Source organism: Salvelinus fontinalis, chromosome 5 (assembly GCF_029448725.1).
Source record: "Salvelinus fontinalis isolate EN_2023a chromosome 5, ASM2944872v1, whole genome shotgun sequence".
Lineage (NCBI taxonomy): Eukaryota > Metazoa > Chordata > Actinopteri > Salmoniformes > Salmonidae > Salvelinus > Salvelinus fontinalis.
This window is the reverse complement of record NC_074669.1, coordinates 8,021,845-8,045,509: the sequence shown is the minus strand read 5'-3', so window position 1 is coordinate 8,045,509 and position 23,665 is coordinate 8,021,845. Positions and strand designations below refer to the sequence as shown.

Sequence of the window (23,665 nt, the reverse complement as noted above, 5' to 3'; positions counted from 1 at the left end):
GTATGAAGTTGTTCTCAAATAGGTGGGCTACTCCAACACTCAGAATCAGATGCCATTTACCAATGCAGCTATGCCAGAGGCGAAACAGAACGGACGATTGCGCGTTCTCTTTATAATAAGCATGCGAATGGGACTATGTTGCTGTCATCCAAGAGTAGTCTCCACCAGCAGTTATAAATGTATCGGAGTAAAAAGTATATACATTTTTTAGTAAATGTAACGTTAGCTAGGAATGTAGCTAGTTGAGTAAAAATAAAAGTTAGTAATATAAATACTCAAGTAAGAACAGATACCCCTGTCCCTGTAAAAAAAATATTTGTAGGCTACTTACTTTATATTTCTGTTTTTGCCCAGTCTAAATAAAGGTTACATAAAAATGTAAAGGCAAAATGACGACAATTCCCATGAGCGCTCGTGTCGCTTCTGCCAGACGTTTCAACCAATGGCGATGTAGCCTGCATGTCACATGGACTTGTTTGTTCACGAAATTTGAAATATCTCTTACTCTCGGACCAAATACATGTTTTTGAAACAGATGTTGAACTGCATGACATCGATTTAGCAGAATATAACTAGCAAACTTATCTACTAACATAAGACGGTAGGTGCTGTTTGGATGTATTGGAAATACGAAATTCGTCCAAACGACCTACATAGCTAGCCAGATGCATTGTATTGTGTGTCGTGCCAGCTAACGCGTTAGCTAGATTGCTGCTAGCTAGCTACATTTTTTAAAAACTGCTACAAATACATTACCAACTAAAATAAGGATTGGGCTAAAGTTAGCTAGCTAACCAACAATGTAAATGAATTATGATATGTTAGCTAGTTATGTTCATAATACATGCTAGTCAGTCAAAATTAGCTAGTTAACGTAGCTTTATTAGATCTAACGATAGCTTTTAGCTAGCTTCTCTATCACACTGTTTTTCATAAGTTTTCAATTTCTCATTTCCCTATGAAGGACGACTAACGTTAACCTACTACGACATCTGCACTCTGGGCCCTAGCGACCTTTCCTTGTCCCGTGAGGAGTATGGATTCCCATGCCAACAGTGGTAACTCAGCTTTCTTATCCTTATTGCTTGTTAACTATAATTTATTCCATTTTATTTAGATTGTCAACTGTTTAACGTTATAGTCCATGAGCCAGACCCCAAAGTTTTGGCCGTCGAGTTCACTTGGGTTGACAAAGTCGCATATGATTGTGACATAACTAGGTTAGTTAGACCTTCAAGAAAATCACTGAGATATCGTCACCCCAAGTGAGCCGACCAACCCCCATGGCGCATGTACTATTAGTAGCGAGACAAAAACTGTCCTTCCTATCAAAGGATTTCATTTTTATTGGTACATTGTTTGTTTAAATTTCCTTGTTCCTTTCCCACAAGAATTCTTCTCATTGGCTGAAGAGAAGTTTGATTTTGACATTTCACTGTCACCTGCCAGGTTGGTGTCATATATATCTTTGATTTCCATTTCTTTGGTTTATATGTATTTCTCTCTTGAATGCATTGCCACTGAACTCACAATCTGTCTTTGTATTTGATACTACCATTGTCTATACATTTTACTTGGGAAATGTTAAATCACTTACATATGAAAAATAACATTGTAAAACCAATCCCCCTTGTTTAAAGCTCAAGAGGAGATGAAGATGATGACGAGGTCTTTGTTGGTCCGGTCTGTCACAAGGAGAGGTGTATCTCCGTCGGTCTGGAGACCATTGTCAAGGAAAACGTCAGCAGCTGGCCTTCAGTGGGTGAGGGGCCCAGCTGGAGTCCTTTGGCTGTGGACAAGTTTGAGGAAATCTGCAAGGAAGCCAACCTACTAGCCAGTCAACTAGTAGTCAACCAGCAGCAGCCTGATGTAGGGGTAACCAATGGTATACTCACATTGAGTAAAGAAGAACCGAAAGAAGACTTTGTGCAGGATGCTGGTGCCAAACTGGGCATGTTCAGAAAGCCAGTTGATGCTGTCCTAAGCCCTATCAAAAGGGAGACCTTCTGTGTGCAGGACAGTCCATTGAAGCAGCTCCCTCCTGCTATTCAGCAGCGGCTGTTAAGGGATGGTGGGGTTTCTAACTCCACTAAGAGCAGTGTTGGCACTTCCAGCCCTGTGAGAGCAGGGACTACGACTCGGACCAAGATGGTGTGCCGAGGCAGTGTGGGGCTGGCCTGCAACACCGGGGTGCTCCCTAGCAAACAACAACCAGCAGCCCGAGGAGCGACCGCGACGACAGCTCTGCAGACAGCCAAGACCAGACCGGAGCGTGCTGAGAGGACCACCATGCTGGCTCCTCCAAGCAAAGTATGGGCTCTTAGAAGATATCTAGCCACATAGCCTCGATCATTCTGTATGGTCTAAGGTCAAATCAGTACTGGCGAAAGTTCTCAACTCATGTAGTCTGTTTCTTTCAGGGTAACTTGGGGCTGAGGCGTAGCCCAGTTAGTCGTAACTCCAGCAGAGCAGCCTCCTGCGAGGACCTTCTCTCTGACACGGCCAGCATAGCATCCGACATCAGCGACACCTCCCTCAACTCCAGTCTGCAGGGGAAGAGGACCCTCGGACCCCCTAGCAAGGTAACCCAGAGGAAGTTGCTGATATAATCAGACACTGACATTTTAAACAATTCTTCATTCATATATATATTATGAGACTTCAAATCAGGTGGTAAAATATGTGAATACCCTCTGATGAAATGGCAGGTGTTGAAACATGAATGTCCTTGTCCTATTCAGAGTGGGATGCGGGCTCCGTCAGCGGGCAAAGCCCCCCCTCAGACCAGGAGGGGGACTGACCGGAGGAGAAACACGTCTTCCTCCTCTTCCTCAGTGTCCAGCTTCAACTCCAGTCTGTCTGTGTCACCCACAGGGAAAGGTGAGGCCCTGTATAGAGCTTCACAGTGTATTTTCAAGGTGCTGTCTACAGTTCAACCATTTCAAAGATGTGAAGTGCAATGCAAAGATCCGACCTGTCTCTGATTTTAGGTAAACTCAGCATGTCCCTCAACTCCAGCATCAGTGGCCATAATGGCCGCCTGCCCGCTGGCAAGAGCCGACTCACCAATCCTGTAGTGAGTGCCACCAAGACCTGCAGGTCCACCCTCATCAGCCGAGCTCCGGAGCTGCCCTCTTCCACCACAGTAACACGCCGTGTCATCTCAGACCCGGGAAGGAAGCTCTCTGAGCAAGACCGATTTAAAACGGTTCAGTCCACCCCTTTGAAGAGAGTTGAACCGGCGGCCACAGCCACCCCCTTGCACCAGACCCCAGCAAAGATGAACATGGAGAGAATGTCCTCTGTGCCCAACATCCCCACCTCATCTTCAGCGAAGACGAAGAGCGTCGTCAAGGGCAACCCCAAACTCAAGGCGTTCATTGCTCCAACCCCTACTAGTCAGTTCAAGAGGAGGTTGGAAGGTGAGGACTGGTCAACTGTTGGCTAACTATGAGCAGCTACTACTGATCACTGGCTTGTCTTACATCATGTTTTTGAATTGAAAGGCTCATAATTGTTTGCTTGCAAAAATGTAAACATATTTAGTTGTGTCTTCCCTACAAAGCTGTTTCATCCCCTGATGCCCCTCGCATCATGAAGCCAAAGAGGTTGATGTCTGCTTGCAGTGTGGAAAGGTACTGTAACTAGGATTTTTAAAACTATTTTATTCCTAAGCATCTGGAGTCGGAAATTGTACACCATTGAAGATTATTAGAATACCGAAGATGTTAGTCATCCTAATCATACCATTAGCATTGATTATTCCCCCCCCTTCTATCCATCAGTCTCCCCCACAAACTAGCACTTCCAGTTCCAGAGCTGTTCCAGACGCCCCCTGCTGGGGGGAACAAGGCAGTGCAACCCAAGATGAGACGCCCCTCTGCCCTTCCCACCCCAGTGAACCGGAGGATCTCTGGTATCCCCATGCTCACCCCGAATAGCATTTCACGGCCAGGCAGGCCCTCCCTGAGCATGGCCATCCTGCCAGCCTCTATCCAGAGGGCCAGCTACTGGAGGTGAGAAAGCAGCTGCCACACTAGGACCACCACACTGGACTCTGTCTAAAAGGGCCAAGATAATAGTCTTGCCATAAGTGACAACGAACCAGTGTTAGGGTCAGGTGTTGTGATGTAATAAAAATAGGCGAATTAGCAGCTAGTTTGTGATAACATGGCTTTTTTTAAATGTTCTCCAGTCCCGCCCAGGTGAAAGGGAGCCACCAAGAGGAGGTGGCAGCAGCACCAGAAGAGGAGACCATCCAGCCTTTTTCGCTGGAGGACGAGACCGAGGTGCACCCCACCCCTGCTACGGTCCCCCATCCAGAGGAGCAGGAGGTATGTCAGGATGAACCAGGAGTGGACCAGGCGCCTCCTTCGACTAACAAGGAAAACAACCACCCTGAGCCGAATGAAGAATCCAAGGAGCTCGAGAACACTGAAAAGCTGCTAGAACAGCCTCAATGCAATTGGATGAAGACCCAGGATGTTAATGAGGTAATGTCTCGATAAGTGGAAGTAGTTGATTTGTTGTCTTGTTTCAGCTTGCATAACTTATTTGTCTTTGATTGAATGACGTTTGTATGTTCTGGGTTGTTTCTTGTCCAATAGATTTTGCTGGTAGATGCCCCGGCACCTGTGTTGAGGTCATATGAGAAACTCCTAATTGACCTCTCCAGCACTCCTGTCCTGATCAGAACAGCCTCTGTGAAGCCCTCTGGTAGTCAGGTGAGAGAATGCACTCCATACATTATGATGACTGACTCAAATTATTTAAAAAAATCCTATTGAGAAAGGCAGTGCCATGATACCTAGTTGACTCATCACATATGTTGTCAGGATTCATGATCACACTGATTTCTGGTAATTGTATGTGTATTTTTTTCCCCACTTACAGCTGATTGACCTGAGCTCGCCCCTGATCAAATGGAGTCCAGAAGACAAGGACCGTGCCTTAAATGAAGCACCCCTGATCAACTTATCCTTTTGATTAATAATATCGCAATAGAGCTACATTCCAGCATTTCCTCTACATGTATATTGATTCCAATAGCCTTCCTGCTGACGCTTGTGCCTGTACCGCACACAAATGACATTTATAATGAGAAAACTAGCTGCTGATGATCAAGGGTTTAAGAAAAGAAGATTGTGTTTTAAGTCGAGACTGTTAGTATACATACTATGTAAGTCACCAATCTGATTTATTTTTAAGAATGGTACTGTACCTTTTTATTTTTGTTTGTTACCGTCTTGCAGCTCTGTGTGATTCTTTTAAAATCTCTAATAAATGTTCATTTAACTTATTGGGATGCTGAGTCTTGCGTGTAAATTAATGCAGGTCTGGTATTAGGGCCAGAGAGCTGACCTGTGCTCATTGCCTCGGAGAGTCTACTCCGCCATTGGCTGGGCACCCAGAAGTTTAACTTTGACTGAAGGAACAGCTCCTGCCCACAGACATAGATTTTGTTGTGCTCTCATAAATAAGATATCATCCACTATATATACAAAAGTATGTGGACACCCCTTCAAATTAGTAGATTTGGCTAATTCAGCCACACCTTTGCTGACAGGTGTATAACATTGAGAACACAGCCATGCAATCTCCATAGCTGAACATTGGAAATAGAATGGCCTTAATGAATAGCTCAGTGACTTAAGGTGACATCGTCATAGGATGCCACCTTTCCAACAAGTCAGTTTGTCAAATTTCTGCCATGCTAGAGCTGCCCCGGTCAACTGTAAATGCTGTTTTTGTGAAATGGAAACGTCTAGGATCAACAGCTACCGCAGAGTGCTGTAGTGCGTAAAAATCAACTGGCTCGGTTGTAACACTCACTACCGAGTTCAAAACTGCCTTTGGAAGCAATGCCAGCACAAGAACTGTTCGTCAGGAGCTTCATGAAAGGGGTTTCCTTGGCCGAGCAGCCGCACACAAGCCTAAGATCACCACTCGCAATGCCAAGCATTGGCTGGAGTGGTGTAAAGCTTTCCTCCATTGGACTCTCCAGCAGTGGAAACAGGTTTGCTGGAGTGATAAATCACAATTCACTATCTGGCAGTCCGACTGACAATTCTGGGTTTGGCGGATGCCAGGAGAAGACTACCTGCCCAAAATGTATAGTGTCAACTGTAAAGTTTGGTGGAGATGGAATAATGGTCTGGGGCTGTTTTTCATGGTTCGGTCTAGGCCCCTTATTTCCAGGGAAGGGAAATCTTAACACTACAGCACACAATGACATTCTAGATGATTCTGTGCTTTCAACTTTTTTATTTTTTTATTTCACCTTTATTTAACCAAGTAGGCCAGTTGTCTCATTCACAACTGTGACCTGGCCAAGATAAAGCAAAGCAGTGTGACAAAAACAACAACACGGAGTTACACATGGGATAAACAAACGTACAGTCAATAGCACAATAGAAAATCTGTATACAGTGTGCAAATAAAGTAAGGAGGTATGGCAATAAGTAGGCCGTAGTGGCGAAGTAATTACAATTTATCAATTAACACTGGCGTGCTAGATGTGCAGATGAGGATGTGCAAGTACAAATACTGGTGTGCAAAAGAGCTGAAAATAAATTAAATGTATGGGGATGAGTAAGGTTGTTGGTTGGATGGGCTATTTACAGATGGGCTGTGTACAGCTGCAGCGATCGGTAAGCTGCTCTGACAGCCGATGCTTGAAGTTAGTGAGGGAGATATGTCTTCAACTTCATTGATTTTTTCAATTCGTTCCAGTCATTGGCAGCAGAGAACTGGAAGGAAAGGTGGTCAAAGGAGGTGTTGGCTTTGGGGATGACCAGTGAAATATACCTACTGGAGCGTGTGCTACTGGTGGGTGTTGCTATGGTGACCAGTGAGCTAAGGCAGAGCTTTACCTAGCAAAGACTTATAGATGACCTGGAGCCAGTGGGTTTGGCGACGAATATGTAGCGAGGACCAGCCAACGAGAGCATACAGGTCGCAATGGTGCAGTATACGGGGCTTTGGTGACAAAACAGATGGCACTGTGATAGACTGCATCCAATTTGCTGAGTAGAGTGTTGGAGGCTATTTTGTAAATGGCATCCTCAAAGTCAAGGATTGGCACGATAAGCAGTTTTACGAGGGTATGTTTGGCCACATGAGTGAAGGAGGCTTTGTTTGCGAAATAGGAAGCCAAATCTAGATTTTATTTTGGATTGGAAATGCTTAATATGAGTCTGGAAGGAGAGTTTACAGTCTAGCCGAACACCTAGGTATTTGTAGTTGTCCACATATTCTAAGTCAGAACCGTAGAGGAGTGATGCTACTTTGTGGCAACAGTTTGGGGAAGGCCCTTTTCTTTTTCAGCATGATAATGCCCCCATGCACAAAGTGAGGTCCATACAGAAATGGTTTGTCGAGATCGGTGTAGAAGAGCTTGACTGGCCTGCATAGAGCCCTGACCTCAACCCCATCAAACACCTTTGGGATGAATTGGAACGCCGACTGCGAGCCAGGCCTAATCACCCAACATCAGTGCCCGACCTCACTAATTATTTTGTGGATGAATGGAAGCAAGTCCCTGCAGCAATGATCCAACATCCACATACAGTACTTTTGGTTATGTAGTGTACTTGGTAAAGGTGTCAAATGTGAGATAAGATGCTGATGTTTTGTATCCTTGGACATTTAGTAGAGCATCTTATAATGTAATGATGTTCTACCTGTCTGTACCAAGAAATATACAATTCTGATGCATTTTAGAAATGCCAAACATTTGATATATAAAATTAGATAATTTGTAGTGGAGAGAGAATTTAGGCAAGTCTGGGTATCAGTCTCTGTAACATTCCACTCCTTGTACTCTGTGTCATGCGTAAAAGACATGGGCAAATGACACAGAGAACAAAGAGTGGAATGTAATATCTAAACGATGACTGGCAACCAGGCTAACTTTAGGCCACATGATAGGAGATTCTTCCTATAGCAGGATTCCCCAACTGGTGGCCTGCGGGTGGTTTTACTTGGCCCTCCAAGTTTTCTGACCAATTAATTAAAAAATAAATAATTGTTGGACATAAAACACTGTAAAAACACCAGAAAATCAGCTCCAAGTTATTTTAATTGAGGAAATCTGTTCCCAAGAATTCCCACGCATAATAGAGACTTGTGATTGTATACAAATGCAAGCAAGGTTTGAAATAAATATGTTTTAGTCAAATAATAGATCTGTTTGGGCTTCAGCCCCCCGAGCATCCTCTAAAGGAAAAAAAACGTCCCACAGCTGAATCTAAATTATCCCTGGTCTATAGGAAAGTATGTCCACTAGATCACATAATTTAATCAATCTTCAATTGTCTGTGAATTTCTTTATGATTGTTTAAATACGTTATACAATGAGGACCAGTTTTAAAATGTGAATGTCATTTTGCAAACCTAAGTCTGAGACGTCGCAGAAAAACTATATACCTGTACAAATAGGAGGTTTTTTAGAGATCCTTACCCACATCACTTCATGGTACATTGTGATCGGCTGCTGAGATTTGGGAATCAGCGTTTGACTGACAAACAGTGCAGCGTTTACACAAGTAGTCCAATTCTGATCTTTATTCCAGTAAATTATCTATTAACCAACCACATCAGATCTTTTTAATCAAAGATCTGTTTCAGAGCAGATCGATCAAAATACCAATTATTGAACAAAAATATAATTTGGTTGCCTGTGTAAACGCAGCCTAGAGTTGGGGAGCATGGGAGCTTTCAGATGTGGATGTCATAAGGTGAATGCACCAATTTGTAAGTCGCTCTGGATAAGAGCGTCTGCTAAATGACTTAAATGTAATGTAATGTAATGTGGGGCGGTGAGAGAGTGCACAGATGATCGATAAACTGACAAGATACATGTCTCTCTGCCCTAACAATAGGAGTGGTTGTCAAAATGGCACTGTGGGCGATCTGGCTCCCGCTTATACTTTCTTTGGATTGGTGGATAGATCTCAGTATTGTAATCTAGTTTTGTATATTCAATGACGATTGTTGAAGTCAACCGCCGGAATTCAACGGAGATGCTATGCTACTAGCCTCAATACATGAATATGCATAGCCATCTCGAGACAACTCCGATATAGTGTTTTTTTTGTCAAAGTTGGCGGGGTGTAACGTGTCCTACTTATATCAATACACTAGTAACAACTTAAGCGTTATGAAACGTATATTTGATCAAATAAAACTCACATAGCAAATAATCCATACATTTTGTGTTTACCAAATTCGCCACCCATTTACTGCCACACAGAAACTTGCTTGGAGGGCAAAACACCGAAAGAAAAAAAACACCTGCTGGAGGGGACCGATTTTCCGCTGAGTTGGGCCTCTCTCTTGTTCTCTGGAGAGTGAGACCAGTTCGAACCATTTAATGGGCGCGCCATGCTCTGCTCCAATCCTCGCAACATTCTAACTAATCATGGAACGGGAGTGGACTGCGAGGACCCGGGAAAAACTTGTTCAGTGGATTTTATAGATGTTCTTGACAGATTCGGCGGATGCCATGCGTTTTAAACCATGGCATTACAAATGCTTTGGCCGTGGATATGTTTTCTATCACACGTTCCAGTAATTGGATGTTTTAATGTACACGTTTCGGATACTCGGCAGCCTGGAGTAGTGCTCGGAAATGTATCTCTTGGACGGGGTTGGATCTATCAAATAGACAGGACTTTAACTCCTAAATACGCTAGACACATTTTCAATATCGAGAGACAACACGGAATTGTATATTTCTCAGGAATAGTTAATTGTGCGCTGTTGCAGAAGAACCCTGCGCCCCTTTACATTCAGATCAAATCAAGTACCTCGGATAACTTTATTTTAATTCACTTCAATACTTTTGTGCATGGACATAATTGTTTCATTAAATATAGGAGAAAGATAAACGAAGGTAAGCTCAAGATTTACATGAACATTCTCTCAACAGTAGAGACATATCCATGCGTCTCAAATAGTATTTTGCTTTTGAACATTTATGAACATTTACCACTTTTTACTCGAAAACCTCACTCTTACCTTTCGTTATGTAAGGGAGGGAACTGGAAAGTCGTTTTTGATAACGGGAGTGTTTTGCCAAACTGTCTGCAACCCAATGAGCGAAACGAGTTGGATTTATTCTGCAGGGTGCTACATCTTTGGAATTACACTACAGTTCGTGTGAAAGTGCGATTTAATTCTCTTCATAGTCATGCCATGTTTACAGACGGGGATTTGGGTAGACTGGGTTCATGGACCAAACGTAAGAAAAGAAATGTGAATACCGCTCCCCAGTTTCAACTACCCAACTATCAGGTGTCTGTCCCGGAGAATGAACCGGCGGGAACTCGTGTAATTACGCTCAAAGCACTGGATACCGATGATGCTGGTGAAGTAGAATATGATATTGATGCACTGTTCGATAGCAGGTCTAATGATTATTTCAAAATCAATTTGCAGACCGGCAGCATTACAACGTTGCAGCCTTTGGACAGGGAGGTCAAGGACACACATATCTTCAAAGTTATTGCTACAGACAATGGCACCCCTAAGAGGTCGGCCACTGCTTACCTCACTGTCACTATAAGTGACACTAATGATCATGGGCCTGTGTTTGAGCAGACAGAGTACAGGGTCAGCATTAGGGAAAATGTGGAGATAGGTTTTGAAGTGTTGACTATCAGGGCCACAGATGGGGATGCCCCATCAAATGCCAACATGATCTATAAGATTGTGAATGAGGGGGAAGATAATGCTGGTTTTGAAATCGATCCTAGAAATGGACTAGTCAAGATTAGGGTTCGGCCTGACAGAGAAACCTTGACCCAATATCAACTGATAGTGGAGGCTAATGACCAGGGTAAAGACCCAGGCCCCCGCAGTGCCACGGCTACAGTGTATATCTCTGTGGAGGATGAGAATGATAACTACCCCCAGTTCAGTCAGAAAAGGTATGTAGTCCAGGTGCTTGAGAGTGTGGCAGTGAACACCAAAGTGGCCCAGGTGAAGGCCACAGACAAAGACGATGGCAACAATGCAAAAGTCCACTACAGCATCGTCAGTGGCAACGTGAAGGGCCAGTTCTACATCCATTCCCCTACAGGTGTCATTGACATAATCAACCCTCTAGATTATGAGATGATCAGGGAATATAATTTGAGAATAAAGGCACAGGATGGGGGAAGACCACCTCTGATTAATGGCACAGGGATAGTTGTAGTGCAAGTTGTGGATGTCAACGATAATGCCCCTATGTTTGTTAGCACACCCTTTCAAGCCACAGTATTGGAAAATGTGGCCGTTGGTTGTTCTGTGATCCATATTCAGGCTATTGATGCAGACTCCGGTGACAACTCTCATTTGGAGTACAGATTAACAGCTATGGCTCCAGGCTTCCCCTTCATCATCAACAACAGCACAGGGTGGATTGCAGTTAGTGTAGAACTGGACAGGGAGACCACCGACTTTTACACGTTTGGCGTTGAAGCAGTTGATCATGGGGTCCCTGTCATGTCTTCCTCGGCCAGCGTCAGTGTGACGGTGCTCGACGTGAACGACAACGTTCCCACTTTCACTCAGAGGTTGTATAGCCTGAAGATGAATGAGGATGCTTTGGTAGGTACGAGCGTGCTAGCACTCTCTGCCATAGATCGGGACGCCAACAGTGTGGTAACATACCAGATTTCCAGCGGCAACACGCGGAACAGGTTCGCCATCACCAGTCAGACTGCAGGGGCAGTCATCACCTTAGCACTGCCACTGGACTACAAACAGGAGCGCCAGTATGTCCTGTCGGTGACCGCCTCGGATGGCACGCGTTACGACACAGCACAGGTCTTTATCAACGTCACTGATGCCAACACCCACCAGCCCGTGTTCCAGAGCACCAACTACCAGGTGATGATCAGCGAGGACCGGCCTGTGGGCTCCACCGTGGTGGTGATCAGTGCCACGGACGAGGACACCGGGGAGAACGCACGCATCAGCTATGTAATGGAGGACAACGTGCCACACTTCAAGATCAACCCTGACACAGGTGCCATAACCACACAGATAGAAATCGACTATGAGGATCAGGCCTCCTACACGCTAGCTATCATTGCCCGCGACAACGGCATCCCCCAGAAATCTGACACCACATATGTGGAAATCATCGTTCTGGATGCTAACGATAACGCGCCACAGTTCCTCAGAGACATATACCAGGGGACAGTGTTTGAGGATGCACCCGTGTATACCAGCATCCTCCAGATTTCTGCATCTGACAGGGACTCAGGGTCCAATGGGAGACTTAGTTACACTTTCCAGGGTGGGGATGATGGAGAGGGTGACTACTTCATTGAGCCGTACTCTGGCATTATTAGAACAGCCAGGAAACTTGACAGGGAGAATGTGCCTGTGTACAATCTGAAGGCCTTTGCTGTGGATAAGGGGTTTCCACCGCTTAAGGCATCCATGGACGTCCAAGTGTCCGTCCTGGACATCAATGACAATGCTCCTGTGTTTGAAAAGGACGAACTGTACGTCTATGTGGTGGAGAACAGTCCTGTGGGTTCCATTGTAGCCCGCATCACTGCTACAGATCCTGACGAGGGAACCAATGCGCAAATCCTGTTCCAAATCGTAGAAGGAAACGTCCCAGAGGTCTTCCAACTAGACATCTTCAACGGAGATCTTATCGCTCTCACTGATTTAGACTACGAGTCCAAGATAGAGTACACCATCATTGTCCAGGCGACCTCTGCACCGTTAGTCAGCCGCGCCATTGTGCACATCCGCCTGCTGGACGTCAACGATAATGACCCTGTCCTACGCGACTTTGAGATCATCTTTAATAACTACGTCACCAACAGGTCCAACAGCTTTCCGGCTGGGGTGATCGGGAAGGTTCCTGCCCAGGACCCGGATGTGTCAGATAACCTCCAGTACAATTTTGTGGAGGGCAACAAGCTGAGTCTACTAATCCTGAATAAGGACAACGGGGACTTGAGGCTGAGCAGAGACCTGGACAACAACCGGCCCCTTGAGGCCACCATGAAGATATCAGTCACAGGTAATTAAACTGTGTTCGTTTAAATGCAATAGCTCTCCATATGCATGTCAGATATTTTATATTTTGTCTGTCCCTTCCACCTCCTCTCTTCATTCTGCCATGTTGTTTAATTTTCTTGCTCTTGTCTTGCAATGTGACCTCTACTAATTCTGCTAGTTGTAAATCTGTGTTATCATTGGTACTTGTCTCTACTTTGAAAGGTAGTCTGTCGCATGTCTACTATGGTAAGATTGGTGCTTGTGCCTAAATCACCACATTACTCATTACAGGCTGGTTATCTGCTAAAAGATCCACAAAATGTTGTCCAACGGTATTGTTGCCATGACAACTACACAGTTTTTCCCCCTTTGAGGTTCCTGAGGTGTTCTTTGTTTGGGGTTCTTTGTTCATGCCATGAAATGCTACACTGTTTAAAATGCTACACTACAGGCTACTGGTGGCAGTGAAAGTACGGGAAACAACAAGTTACTGAATTTTGTTTTTTTGTGCCAACCGTCAGTGGAAGTGTTGCACCGGTTTAAGTGGTTGATGGTTATGTTGGATGCAGTCTATCACAGTGCCATCCGTTTTGTGACCAAAGCCCCTTATAACGCCCACCACTGCGACCTGTATGCTCTAGTCGGCTGGCCCTCGCTACATATTCGTCGCCAGACCCACTGGCTCCAGGTCATCTATAAGTCGATGCTAGGTAAAGCTCCGCCTTATCTCAGCTCACTGGTCATGATAACAGCACCCACACATAGCACGCGCTCTAGCAGGTATATTTAACTGGCCATCCCCAAAGCCAACACGTCCTTTGGCCGCCTTTCCTTCCCGTTCTCTGCTGCCAATGACTGGAACGAATTGCAAAAATTGCTGAAGCTGGAGATTTATATTTCCCTCACTAACTTTAAACATCAGTAATCTGAGCAGCTAACCGATCGCTGCAGCTGTACATAGTCCATCTGTAAATAGCCCACCCAATCTACCTACCTCATCCCAATATTGTTTTTATTTACTTTTCTGCTCTTTTGCACACCAGTATTTCTACTTGCACATCATCATCTGTTCATCTATCACTCCAGTATTAATTTGCTAAATTGTAACTACTTCGCTACTATGGCCTATTTATTGCCTTACCTCCTCACGCCATTTGCACACACTGTATATAGACTTTTTTTTTTTTTATTGTGTTATTGACTGTACGCTTGTTTATTCCATGTATAACTCTGTATTGTTGTTTGTATCACACTGCTTTGCTTTATCTTGGCCAGGTCGCAGTTGTAAATGAGAACTTGTTCTCAACTAGCTCACCTGGTTAAATAAAGGTGAAATAAAAATAAAATAAAATGTTGTCAATGGTTGAGCACATTATAAGTTATGCAATCTTTGCAAGGGCATGTGATAATAAAGAGCTGGAATATTAACAGGTTACTGGGCATTTCACACTAATTTAAGGGCAGTTAGTTGTCTGAAAGTTGCTGTGAATATTGCTTTACCTAACTGGCAACTAGCTGTCAATAAGTTATTGTAAAATTCTCAGTAACTCAATTGCTAGTAACTTACTTGCAACTAGCTTACTGTACTTTCCCTTAACTATACTGATTACAAGCTTAACCAAGTATTGTTTGTGGTGAGCACACTTGAGCCTCAACCTCTTGGTTGACAGCAAACTGACCTTCCTACCACACCAGCAGGTCAGTGAGTGTGACAGAGACCAGCCACAGTAAGTTACTGTGCATTTTACAATAACTACTTGCAGCAAGCTCACAGTAAGTTATTGAAAAATACTTACTGGTGACCAACTGAAGTTAAGTAACTGGAAAATACACAGTAACCTTTTAACAGTACAGCTCTTGATTGTCACAAGCTCTTACAACGATGATAGAATTGGGAGTGGACAAATTATGTGCTCAACCTCAATCAACACAATGATAAAACCACTTAAACTAGTACAACACTTCCACTAACGGTTGGCAAAAATACTAAATGTTTTACCATGCTCCCAAATGTGCCAAGGAGCCCCCGCCAGCACATTGCACTCACCTACATTTAAAAGTGCAGTAATGATTATACCTTATAGTGAATATATTTGCTAGACATTTTTTTTTACATTATTCTAGATTTTGCACACATGTACCTTTAAAGGTTCCGACCAGAACCATGGGAGTACCTAACAGTGTGTGCCATAAGCAAATCTGAAGTATCCTTTAAGTATAACGGTTGAACCTGTCATTGTTTCTACCTGGAATCAGGGTTCTTCATGAGAGGGTTCTAAATGGAACTCTAAAGGGTCCCCCTACAGGGATAAATAAAATGGTTCTACACGGCACCCACAAGGATTCCCCCATAGGGACAAATGACAGAATGTCTATTAGTTCTAATATTCTAAAAATCTCTGTCATACCCATGAACCAGGTAGTGTAGCAGGAATGTCAGGTCGCTGGTAACCGAGAGGTTGTGAGTTCAATTCCCAAGTGAGGTTAACTCCTAAGTAATCAGAATACAGCAGCATGCTGTTCCTTACAGCAATAATACCTTAATCCAGCTCTAAAAATACATTAACTTTTGTATATTTACTGTTTTTTCACTGCAATAAGTAGCCAGGAAAAGTTTTACAGTGTAATGAAGAACCCTCTGCTTCTATCAGTGTAATGGAGAACCATACAGATGTTTATATTATGGGTTATTCTGATATAAAAAGGTTCTCCACAGTCTAAAAAAGGGTTCCCCTACAGCATTTTCCCAACTCCAGTCCTCGAGTACCCCCAACAGCACACATTTTTGTTGTAGTCCCTGACAAACTCACCTGATTCAACTCATTGAGGACTTGATTATTAGTTGACATGTTGAATCAGGTGTGCTTGTCCAGGGCTTCAACACAAATGTACTGTTGGCGGTACTCGAGGACTGCAGTTGGGAAACACTACCCTTCAGGGAAAAAATTAAGAACCCTTTTTTGGTACTAACTAGCGCCTTTTTTGAGAGTGTATGGCCTGACTTGACGTATTCAACATCAGTGATCAGTGCTGTGCTTGTAGCAGAAATAACGACAGCATTGCATGAAGTTGTCAAAATTCTATAGTGTCTGGGTATCCCTTTGCAAGACCATCCTCAGGCAATGTGCTCTTTAATCTAATGTTATTTGTAATCATGTGACAGTAGTTACCATGTTATTGTCTGTGCGTCTTCCAGAGAAAGGGTTTTCTTGAAGTAGTTCACAGTAGTTTCCATGATCCATTTGGTAATCTATACTCAATTTCAGCAACTTGTTTATTATTATTCCTGAGAGTCACATGCTATTTATTACCCAAGCTTGTTGTATTGGTACAAGAAGAACTAAGGAGGGACTTTTTCAAATTTGATGCACTTGTCACCACATTTCTGTTGAGACAAGCAGACTTTAAAGTCAAACCATTTCATGACAAGACACATTCAAACCAGCATCACAAGTAATAGAAATGCAGAGGAAATATTTGAACTCATTTCAGCTAACCAGACGTTCATTTGAGGCCTACATTGCAAGCATACTCCCTACACAAGCTTTGCCCCAAGCTCTGGCTTACATATTCATTATAAAACAATGATTGATTAGGCCTATGTGTCAGGAAGAAATTCCTCGTAACTTATGATTCCTAGTGCGTCTCATACGCACACCAGTCTAAGATCAGAGCATGCTGCAACTAGCCCACTCTTGGGTTAATTTGAGTGTCTGGGTAGAGTATCAGTATATGTCTTCCTTTTTCTCTTTCTCTCAGAAACATACAAAAACATAATCACCATCTTTCATCTTTCTTTTCGAGATCTGTGTCTCCATTAGTACGAGTCTTGCTGCTACTAGTACAAACCAACACAGCTGCTACTAGTACAAACCAACACTGCTACTACTAGATACAAACCAACACTGCTGCTACTAGATACAAACCAACACTGCTACTACTAGTACAAACCAACACTGCTACTACTAGTACAAACCAACACTGCTACTACTAGTACAAACCAACACTGCTACTACTAGTACAAACCAACACTGCTACTACTAGATACAAACCAACACTGCTACTACTAGTACAAACCAACACTGCTACTACTAGATACAAACCAACACTGCTACTAATAGTACAAACCAACACTGCTACTACTAGTACAAACCAACACTGCTACTACTAGTACAAACCAACACTGCTACTACTAGTACAAACCAACACTGCTACTACTAGTACAAACCAACACTGCTACTACTAGTACAAACCAACACTGCTACTACTAGTACAAACCAACACTGCTGCTACTAGATACAAACCAACACTGCTACTACTAGTACAAACCAACACTGCTACTACTAGATACAAACCAACACTGCTACTACTAGATACAAACCAACACAGCTGCTACTAGATACAAACCAACACTGCTGCTACTAGATACAAACCAACACTGCTACTACTACGAGATACAAACCAACACTGCTACTACTAGTACAAACCAACACTGCTACTACTAGATACAAACCAACACTGCTACTACTAGATACAAACCAACACTGCTACTACTACGAGATACAAACCAACACTGCTACTACTAGTACAAACCAACACTGCTACTACTAGATACAAACCAACACTGCTGCTACTAGATACAAACCAACACTGCTACTACTAGATACAAACCAACACTGCTACTACTAGATACAAACCAACACTGCTACTACTAGTACAAACCAACACTGCTACTACTACTAGATACAAACCAACACTGCTACTACTAGATACAAACCGACACTGCTGCTACTAGATACAAACCAACACTGCTGCTACTAGATACAAACCAACACTGCTGCTACTAGATACAAACCAACACTGCTGCTACTAGATACAAACCAACACTGCTACTACTAGATACAAACCAACACTGCTACTACTAGTACAAACCAACACTGCTACTACTAGTACAAACCAACACTGCTACTACTAGTACAAACCAACACTGCTACTACTAGTACAAACCAACACTGCTACTACTAGTACTAACCAACACTGCTACTACTAGTACAAACCAACACTGCTACTACTAGTACAAACCAACACTGCTACTACTAGTACAAACCAACACTGCTACTACTAGTACAAACCAACACTGCTACTACTAGTACAAACCAACACTGCTACTACTAGTACAAACCAACACTGCTACTACTAGATACAAACCAACACTGCTGCTACTAGATACAAACCAACACTGCTACTACTAGATACAAACCAACACTGCTACTACTAGATACAAACCAACACTGCTACTACTAGATACAAACCAACACTGCTACTACTACTAGATACAAACCAACACTGCTACTACTAGTACAAACCAACACTGCTACTACTACTAGATACAAACCAACACTGCTACTACTAGTACAAACCAACACTGCTACTACTAGTACAAACCAACACTGCTACTACTAGATACAAACCAACACTGCTGCTACTAGATACAAACCAACACTGCTGCTACTAGATACAAACCAACACTGCTACTACTAGATACAAACCAACACTGCTACTACTAGTACAAACCAACACTGCTACTACTAGTACAAACCAACACTGCTACTACTACTAGATACAAACCAACACTGCTGCTACTAGATACAAACCAACACTGCTGCTACTAGATACAAACCAACACTGCTACTACTACTAGATACAAACCAACACTGCTGCTACTAGATACAAACCAACACTGCGGCTACTAGATACAAACCAACACTGCTACTACTACTAGATACAAACCAACACTGCTGCTACTAGATACAAACCAACACTGCTACTACTAGATACAAACCAACACTGCTGCTACTAGATACAAACCAACACTGCTACTACTAGATACAAACCAACACTGCTACTACTAGATACAAACCAACACTGCTACTACTACTAGATACAAACCAACACTGCTACTACTAGATACAAACCAACACTGCTACTACTAGATACAAACCAACATTGCTACTACTAGATACAAACCAACACTGCTGCTACTAGATACAAACCAACATTGCAGCTACTAGATACAAACCAACACTGCTACTACTACTAGATACAAACCAACACTGCTACTACTACTAGATACAAACCAACACTGCTACTACTACTAGATACAAACCAACACTGCTACTACTACTAGATACAAACCAACACTGCTGCTACTAGATACAAACCAACACTGCTACTACTACTAGATACAAACCAACACTGCTGCTACTAGATACAAACCAACACTGCTGCTACTAGATACAAAACAACACTGCTGCTACTAGATACAAACCAACACTGCTACTACTAGATACAAACCAACACTGCTACTACTACTAGATACAAACCAACACTGCTACTACTACTAGATACAAACCAACACTGCTACTACTAGATACAAACCAACACTGCTGCTACTAGATACAAACCAACACTGCTGCTACTAGATATAAACCAAAACTGCTACTACTAGATACAAACCGACACTGCTGCTACTAGATACAAACCAACACTGCTGCTACTAGATACAAACCGACACTGCTGCTACTAGATACAAACCGACACTGCTATTAGATACAAACCAACACTTCTATTAGATACAAACCAACACTGCTGCTACTAGATACAAACCAACACTGCTGCTACTAGATACAAACCAACACTGCTATTAGATACAAACCAACACTGCTACTACTAGATACAAACCAACACTGCTACTACTAGATACAAACCAACACTGCTACTACTAGATACAAACCAACACTGCTGCTACTAGATACAAACCAACACTGCTGCTACTAGATATAAACCAACACTGCTACTACTAGATACAAACCAACACTGCTACTACTAGTACAAACCAACACTGCTACTACTACTAGATACAAACCAACACTGCTACTACTAGATACAAACCAACACTGCTACTACTACTGGATACAAACCAACACTGCTACTACTAGATACAAACCGACACTGCTGCTACTAGATACAAACCGACACTGCTGCTACTAGATACAAACCAACACTGCTACTACTAGATACAAACCAACACTGCTACTACTAGATACAAACCAACACTGCTGCTACTAGATACAAACCAACACTGCTGCTACTAGATACAAACCAACACTGCTGCTACTAGATACAAACCAACACTGCTACTACTAGATACAAACCAACACTGCTACTACTAGTACAAACCAACACTGCTACTACTAGTACAAACCAACACTGCTACTACTACTAGATACAAACCAACACTGCTACTACTAGATACAAACCAACACTGCTACTACTAGATACAAACCAACACCGCTAGGAATAGATACAAACCAACACTGCTAGGAATAGATACAAACCAACACTGCTACTACTAGATACAAACCAACACTGCTACTACTAGATACAAACCAACACTGCTGCTACTAGATACAAACCAACACTGCTACTACTAGATACAAACCAACACTGCTACTACTAGTACAAACCAACACTGCTACTACTAGTACAAACCAACACTGCTACTACTAGATACAAACCAACACTGCTACTACTAGATACAAACCAACACCGCTAGGAATAGATACAAACCAACACTGCTGCTACTAGATACAAACCAACACTGCTACTACTAGTACAAACCAACACTGCTACTACTAGATACAAACCAACACTGCTACTACTAGATACAAACCAACACTGCTGCTACTAGATACAAACCAACACTGCTGCTACTAGATACAAACCAACACTGCTGCTACTAGATACAAACCAACACTGCTACTACTAGATACAAACCAACACTGCTACTACTAGTACAAACCAACACTGCTACTACTAGTACAAACCAACACTGCTACTACTACTAGATACAAACCAACACTGCTACTACTAGATACAAACCAACACTGCTACTACTAGATACAAACCAACACCGCTAGGAATAGATACAAACCAACACTGCTAGGAATAGATACAAACCAACACTGCTACTACTAGATACAAACCAACACTGCTACTACTAGATACAAACCAACACTGCTGCTACTAGATACAAACCAACACTGCTACTACTAGATACAAACCAACACTGCTACTACTAGATACAAACCAACACTGCTACTACTAGATACAAACCAACACTGCTACTACTAGTACAAACCAACACTGCTACTACTAGTACAAACCAACACTGCTACTACTAGATACAAACCAACACTGCTACTACTAGATACAAACCAACACTGCTACTACTAGATACAAACCAACACCGCTAGGAATAGATACAAACCAACACTGCTACTACTAGATACAAACCAACACTGCTGCTACTAGATACAAACCAACACTGCTGCTACTAGATACAAACCAACACTGCTACTACTATATACAAACCAACACTGCTACTACTAGATACAAACCAACACTGCTACTACTAGATACAAACCAACACTGCTACTACTAGATACAAACCAACACCGCTAAGAATAGATACAAACCAACACTGCTAGGAATAGATACAAACCAACACTGCTACTACTAGATACAAACCAACACTGCTACTACTAGATACAAACCAACACTGCTGCTACTAGATACAAACCAACACTGCTACTACTAGATACAAACCAACACTGCTACTACTAGATACAAACCAACACTGCTACTACTAGTACAAACCAACACTGCTACTACTAGTACAAACCAACACTGCTACTACTAGATACAAACCAACACTGCTACTACTAGATACAAACCAACACTGCTACTACTAGATACAAACCAACACCGCTAGGAATAGATACAAACCAACACTGCTACTACTAGATACAAACCAACACTGCTGCTACTAGATACAAACCAACACTGCTGCTACTAGATACAAACCAACACTGCTACTACTAGATACAAACCAACACTGCTACTACTAGTACAAACCAACACTGCTACTACTACTAGATACAAACCAACACTGCTACTACTAGATACAAACCAACACTGCTACTACTACTAGATACAAACCAACACTGCTACTACTAGATACAAACCGACACTGCTGCTACTAGATACAAACCAACACTGCTGCTACTAGATACAAACCAACACTGCTACTACTAGATACAAACCAACACTGCTACTACTAGATACAAACCAACACTGCTGCTACTAGATACAAACCAACACTGCTGCTACTAGATACAAACCAACACTGCTGCTACTAGATACAAACCAACACTGCTACTACTAGATACAAACCAACACTGCTACTACTAGTACAAACCAACACTGCTACTACTAGTACAAACCAACACTGCTACTACTACTAGATACAAACCAACACTGCTACTACTAGATACAAACCAACACTGCTACTACTAGATACAAACCAACACTGCTACTACTAGTACAAACCAACACTGCTACTACTAGATACAAACCAACACTGCTACTACTAGATACAAACCAACACTGCTGCTACTAGATACAAACCAACACTGCTGCTACTAGATACAAACCAACACTGCTGCTACTAGATACAAACCAACACTGCTACTACTAGATACAAACCAACACTGCTACTACTAGTACAAACCAACACTGCTACTACTAGTACAAACCAACACTGCTACTACTACTAGATACAAACCAACACTGCTACTACTAGATACAAACCAACACTGCTACTACTAGATACAAACCAACACCGCTAGGAATAGATACAAACCAACACTGCTAGGAATAGATACAAACCAACACTGCTACTACTAGATACAAACCAACACTGCTACTACTAGATACAAACCAACACTGCTGCTACTAGATACAAACCAACACTGCTACTACTAGATACAAACCAACACTGCTACTACTAGATACAAACCAACACTGCTACTACTAGTACAAACCAACACTGCTACTACTAGTACAAACCAACACTGCTACTACTAGATACAAACCAACACTGCTACTACTAGATACAAACCAACACTGCTACTACTAGATACAAACCAACACCGCTAGGAATAGATACAAACCAACACTGCTACTACTAGATACAAACCAACACTGCTGCTACTAGATACAAACCAACACTGCTGCTACTAGATACAAACCAACACTGCTACTACTATATACAAACCAACACTGCTACTACTAGATACAAACCAACACTGCTACTACTAGATACAAACCAACACTGCTACTACTAGATACAAACCAACACCGCTAAGAATAGATACAAACCAACACTGCTAGGAATAGATACAAACCAACACTGCTACTACTAGATACAAACCAACACTGCTACTACTAGATACAAACCAACACTGCTGCTACTAGATACAAACCAACACTGCTACTACTAGATACAAACCAACACTGCTACTACTAGATACAAACCAACACTGCTACTACTAGTACAAACCAACACTGCTACTACTAGTACAAACCAACACTGCTACTACTAGATACAAACCAACACTGCTACTACTAGATACAAACCAACACTGCTACTACTAGATACAAACCAACACCGCTAGGAATAGATACAAACCAACACTGCTACTACTAGATACAAACCAACACTGCTGCTACTAGATACAAACCAACACTGCTG

General features: G+C 42.6%; 2 protein-coding genes across 3 annotated transcripts in view; both read left to right on the top strand.

The window, feature by feature from the left end:
- Nucleotides 1-473: 473 nt before the first annotated feature.
- On the top strand, nucleotides 474-5,299 carry gtse1 (G-2 and S-phase expressed 1). The gene is made up of 12 exons (XM_055922265.1): nucleotides 474-601; nucleotides 965-1,058; nucleotides 1,392-1,449; nucleotides 1,641-2,310; nucleotides 2,421-2,582; nucleotides 2,742-2,880; nucleotides 2,991-3,422; nucleotides 3,566-3,635; nucleotides 3,786-4,016; nucleotides 4,196-4,493; nucleotides 4,608-4,724; nucleotides 4,894-5,299. Exons 2-12 carry the CDS (start codon nucleotides 1,037-1,039, stop codon nucleotides 4,984-4,986), a joined length of 2,292 nt encoding a protein of 763 aa, XP_055778240.1. The 5' UTR covers nucleotides 474-601; nucleotides 965-1,036; the 3' UTR covers nucleotides 4,987-5,299.
- A 3,859-nt stretch (nucleotides 5,300-9,158) lies between these two features.
- The window catches only part of LOC129855019 (cadherin EGF LAG seven-pass G-type receptor 1-like), a 108,926-nt gene continuing 94,419 nt past the window's right edge, over nucleotides 9,159-23,665 (top strand). For both annotated transcript variants that reach the window (XM_055922257.1, XM_055922256.1), the window contains exon 1: nucleotides 9,159-13,033. In XM_055922257.1, the coding sequence (XP_055778232.1) occupies nucleotides 9,520-13,033 (3,514 nt within the window). In that variant the 5' untranslated portion in view covers nucleotides 9,159-9,519. The remainder of the gene's footprint in view (nucleotides 13,034-23,665) is intronic.

What these genes read in the sequence shown, in the direction of transcription:
- gtse1 (XM_055922265.1), top strand. Translation starts at nt 1,037, where the DNA reads ATGGATTCCCATGCCAACAGTG. An exon ending in TGCTGGCTCCTCCAAGCAAA is followed by an intron (nt 2,311 to 2,420) that starts GTATGGGCTCTT and finishes TGTTTCTTTCAG; the next exon opens with GGTAACTTGGGGCTGAGGCG. An exon ending in TGAAGCCCTCTGGTAGTCAG is followed by an intron (nt 4,725 to 4,893) that starts GTGAGAGAATGC and finishes CCCCACTTACAG; the next exon opens with CTGATTGACCTGAGCTCGCC.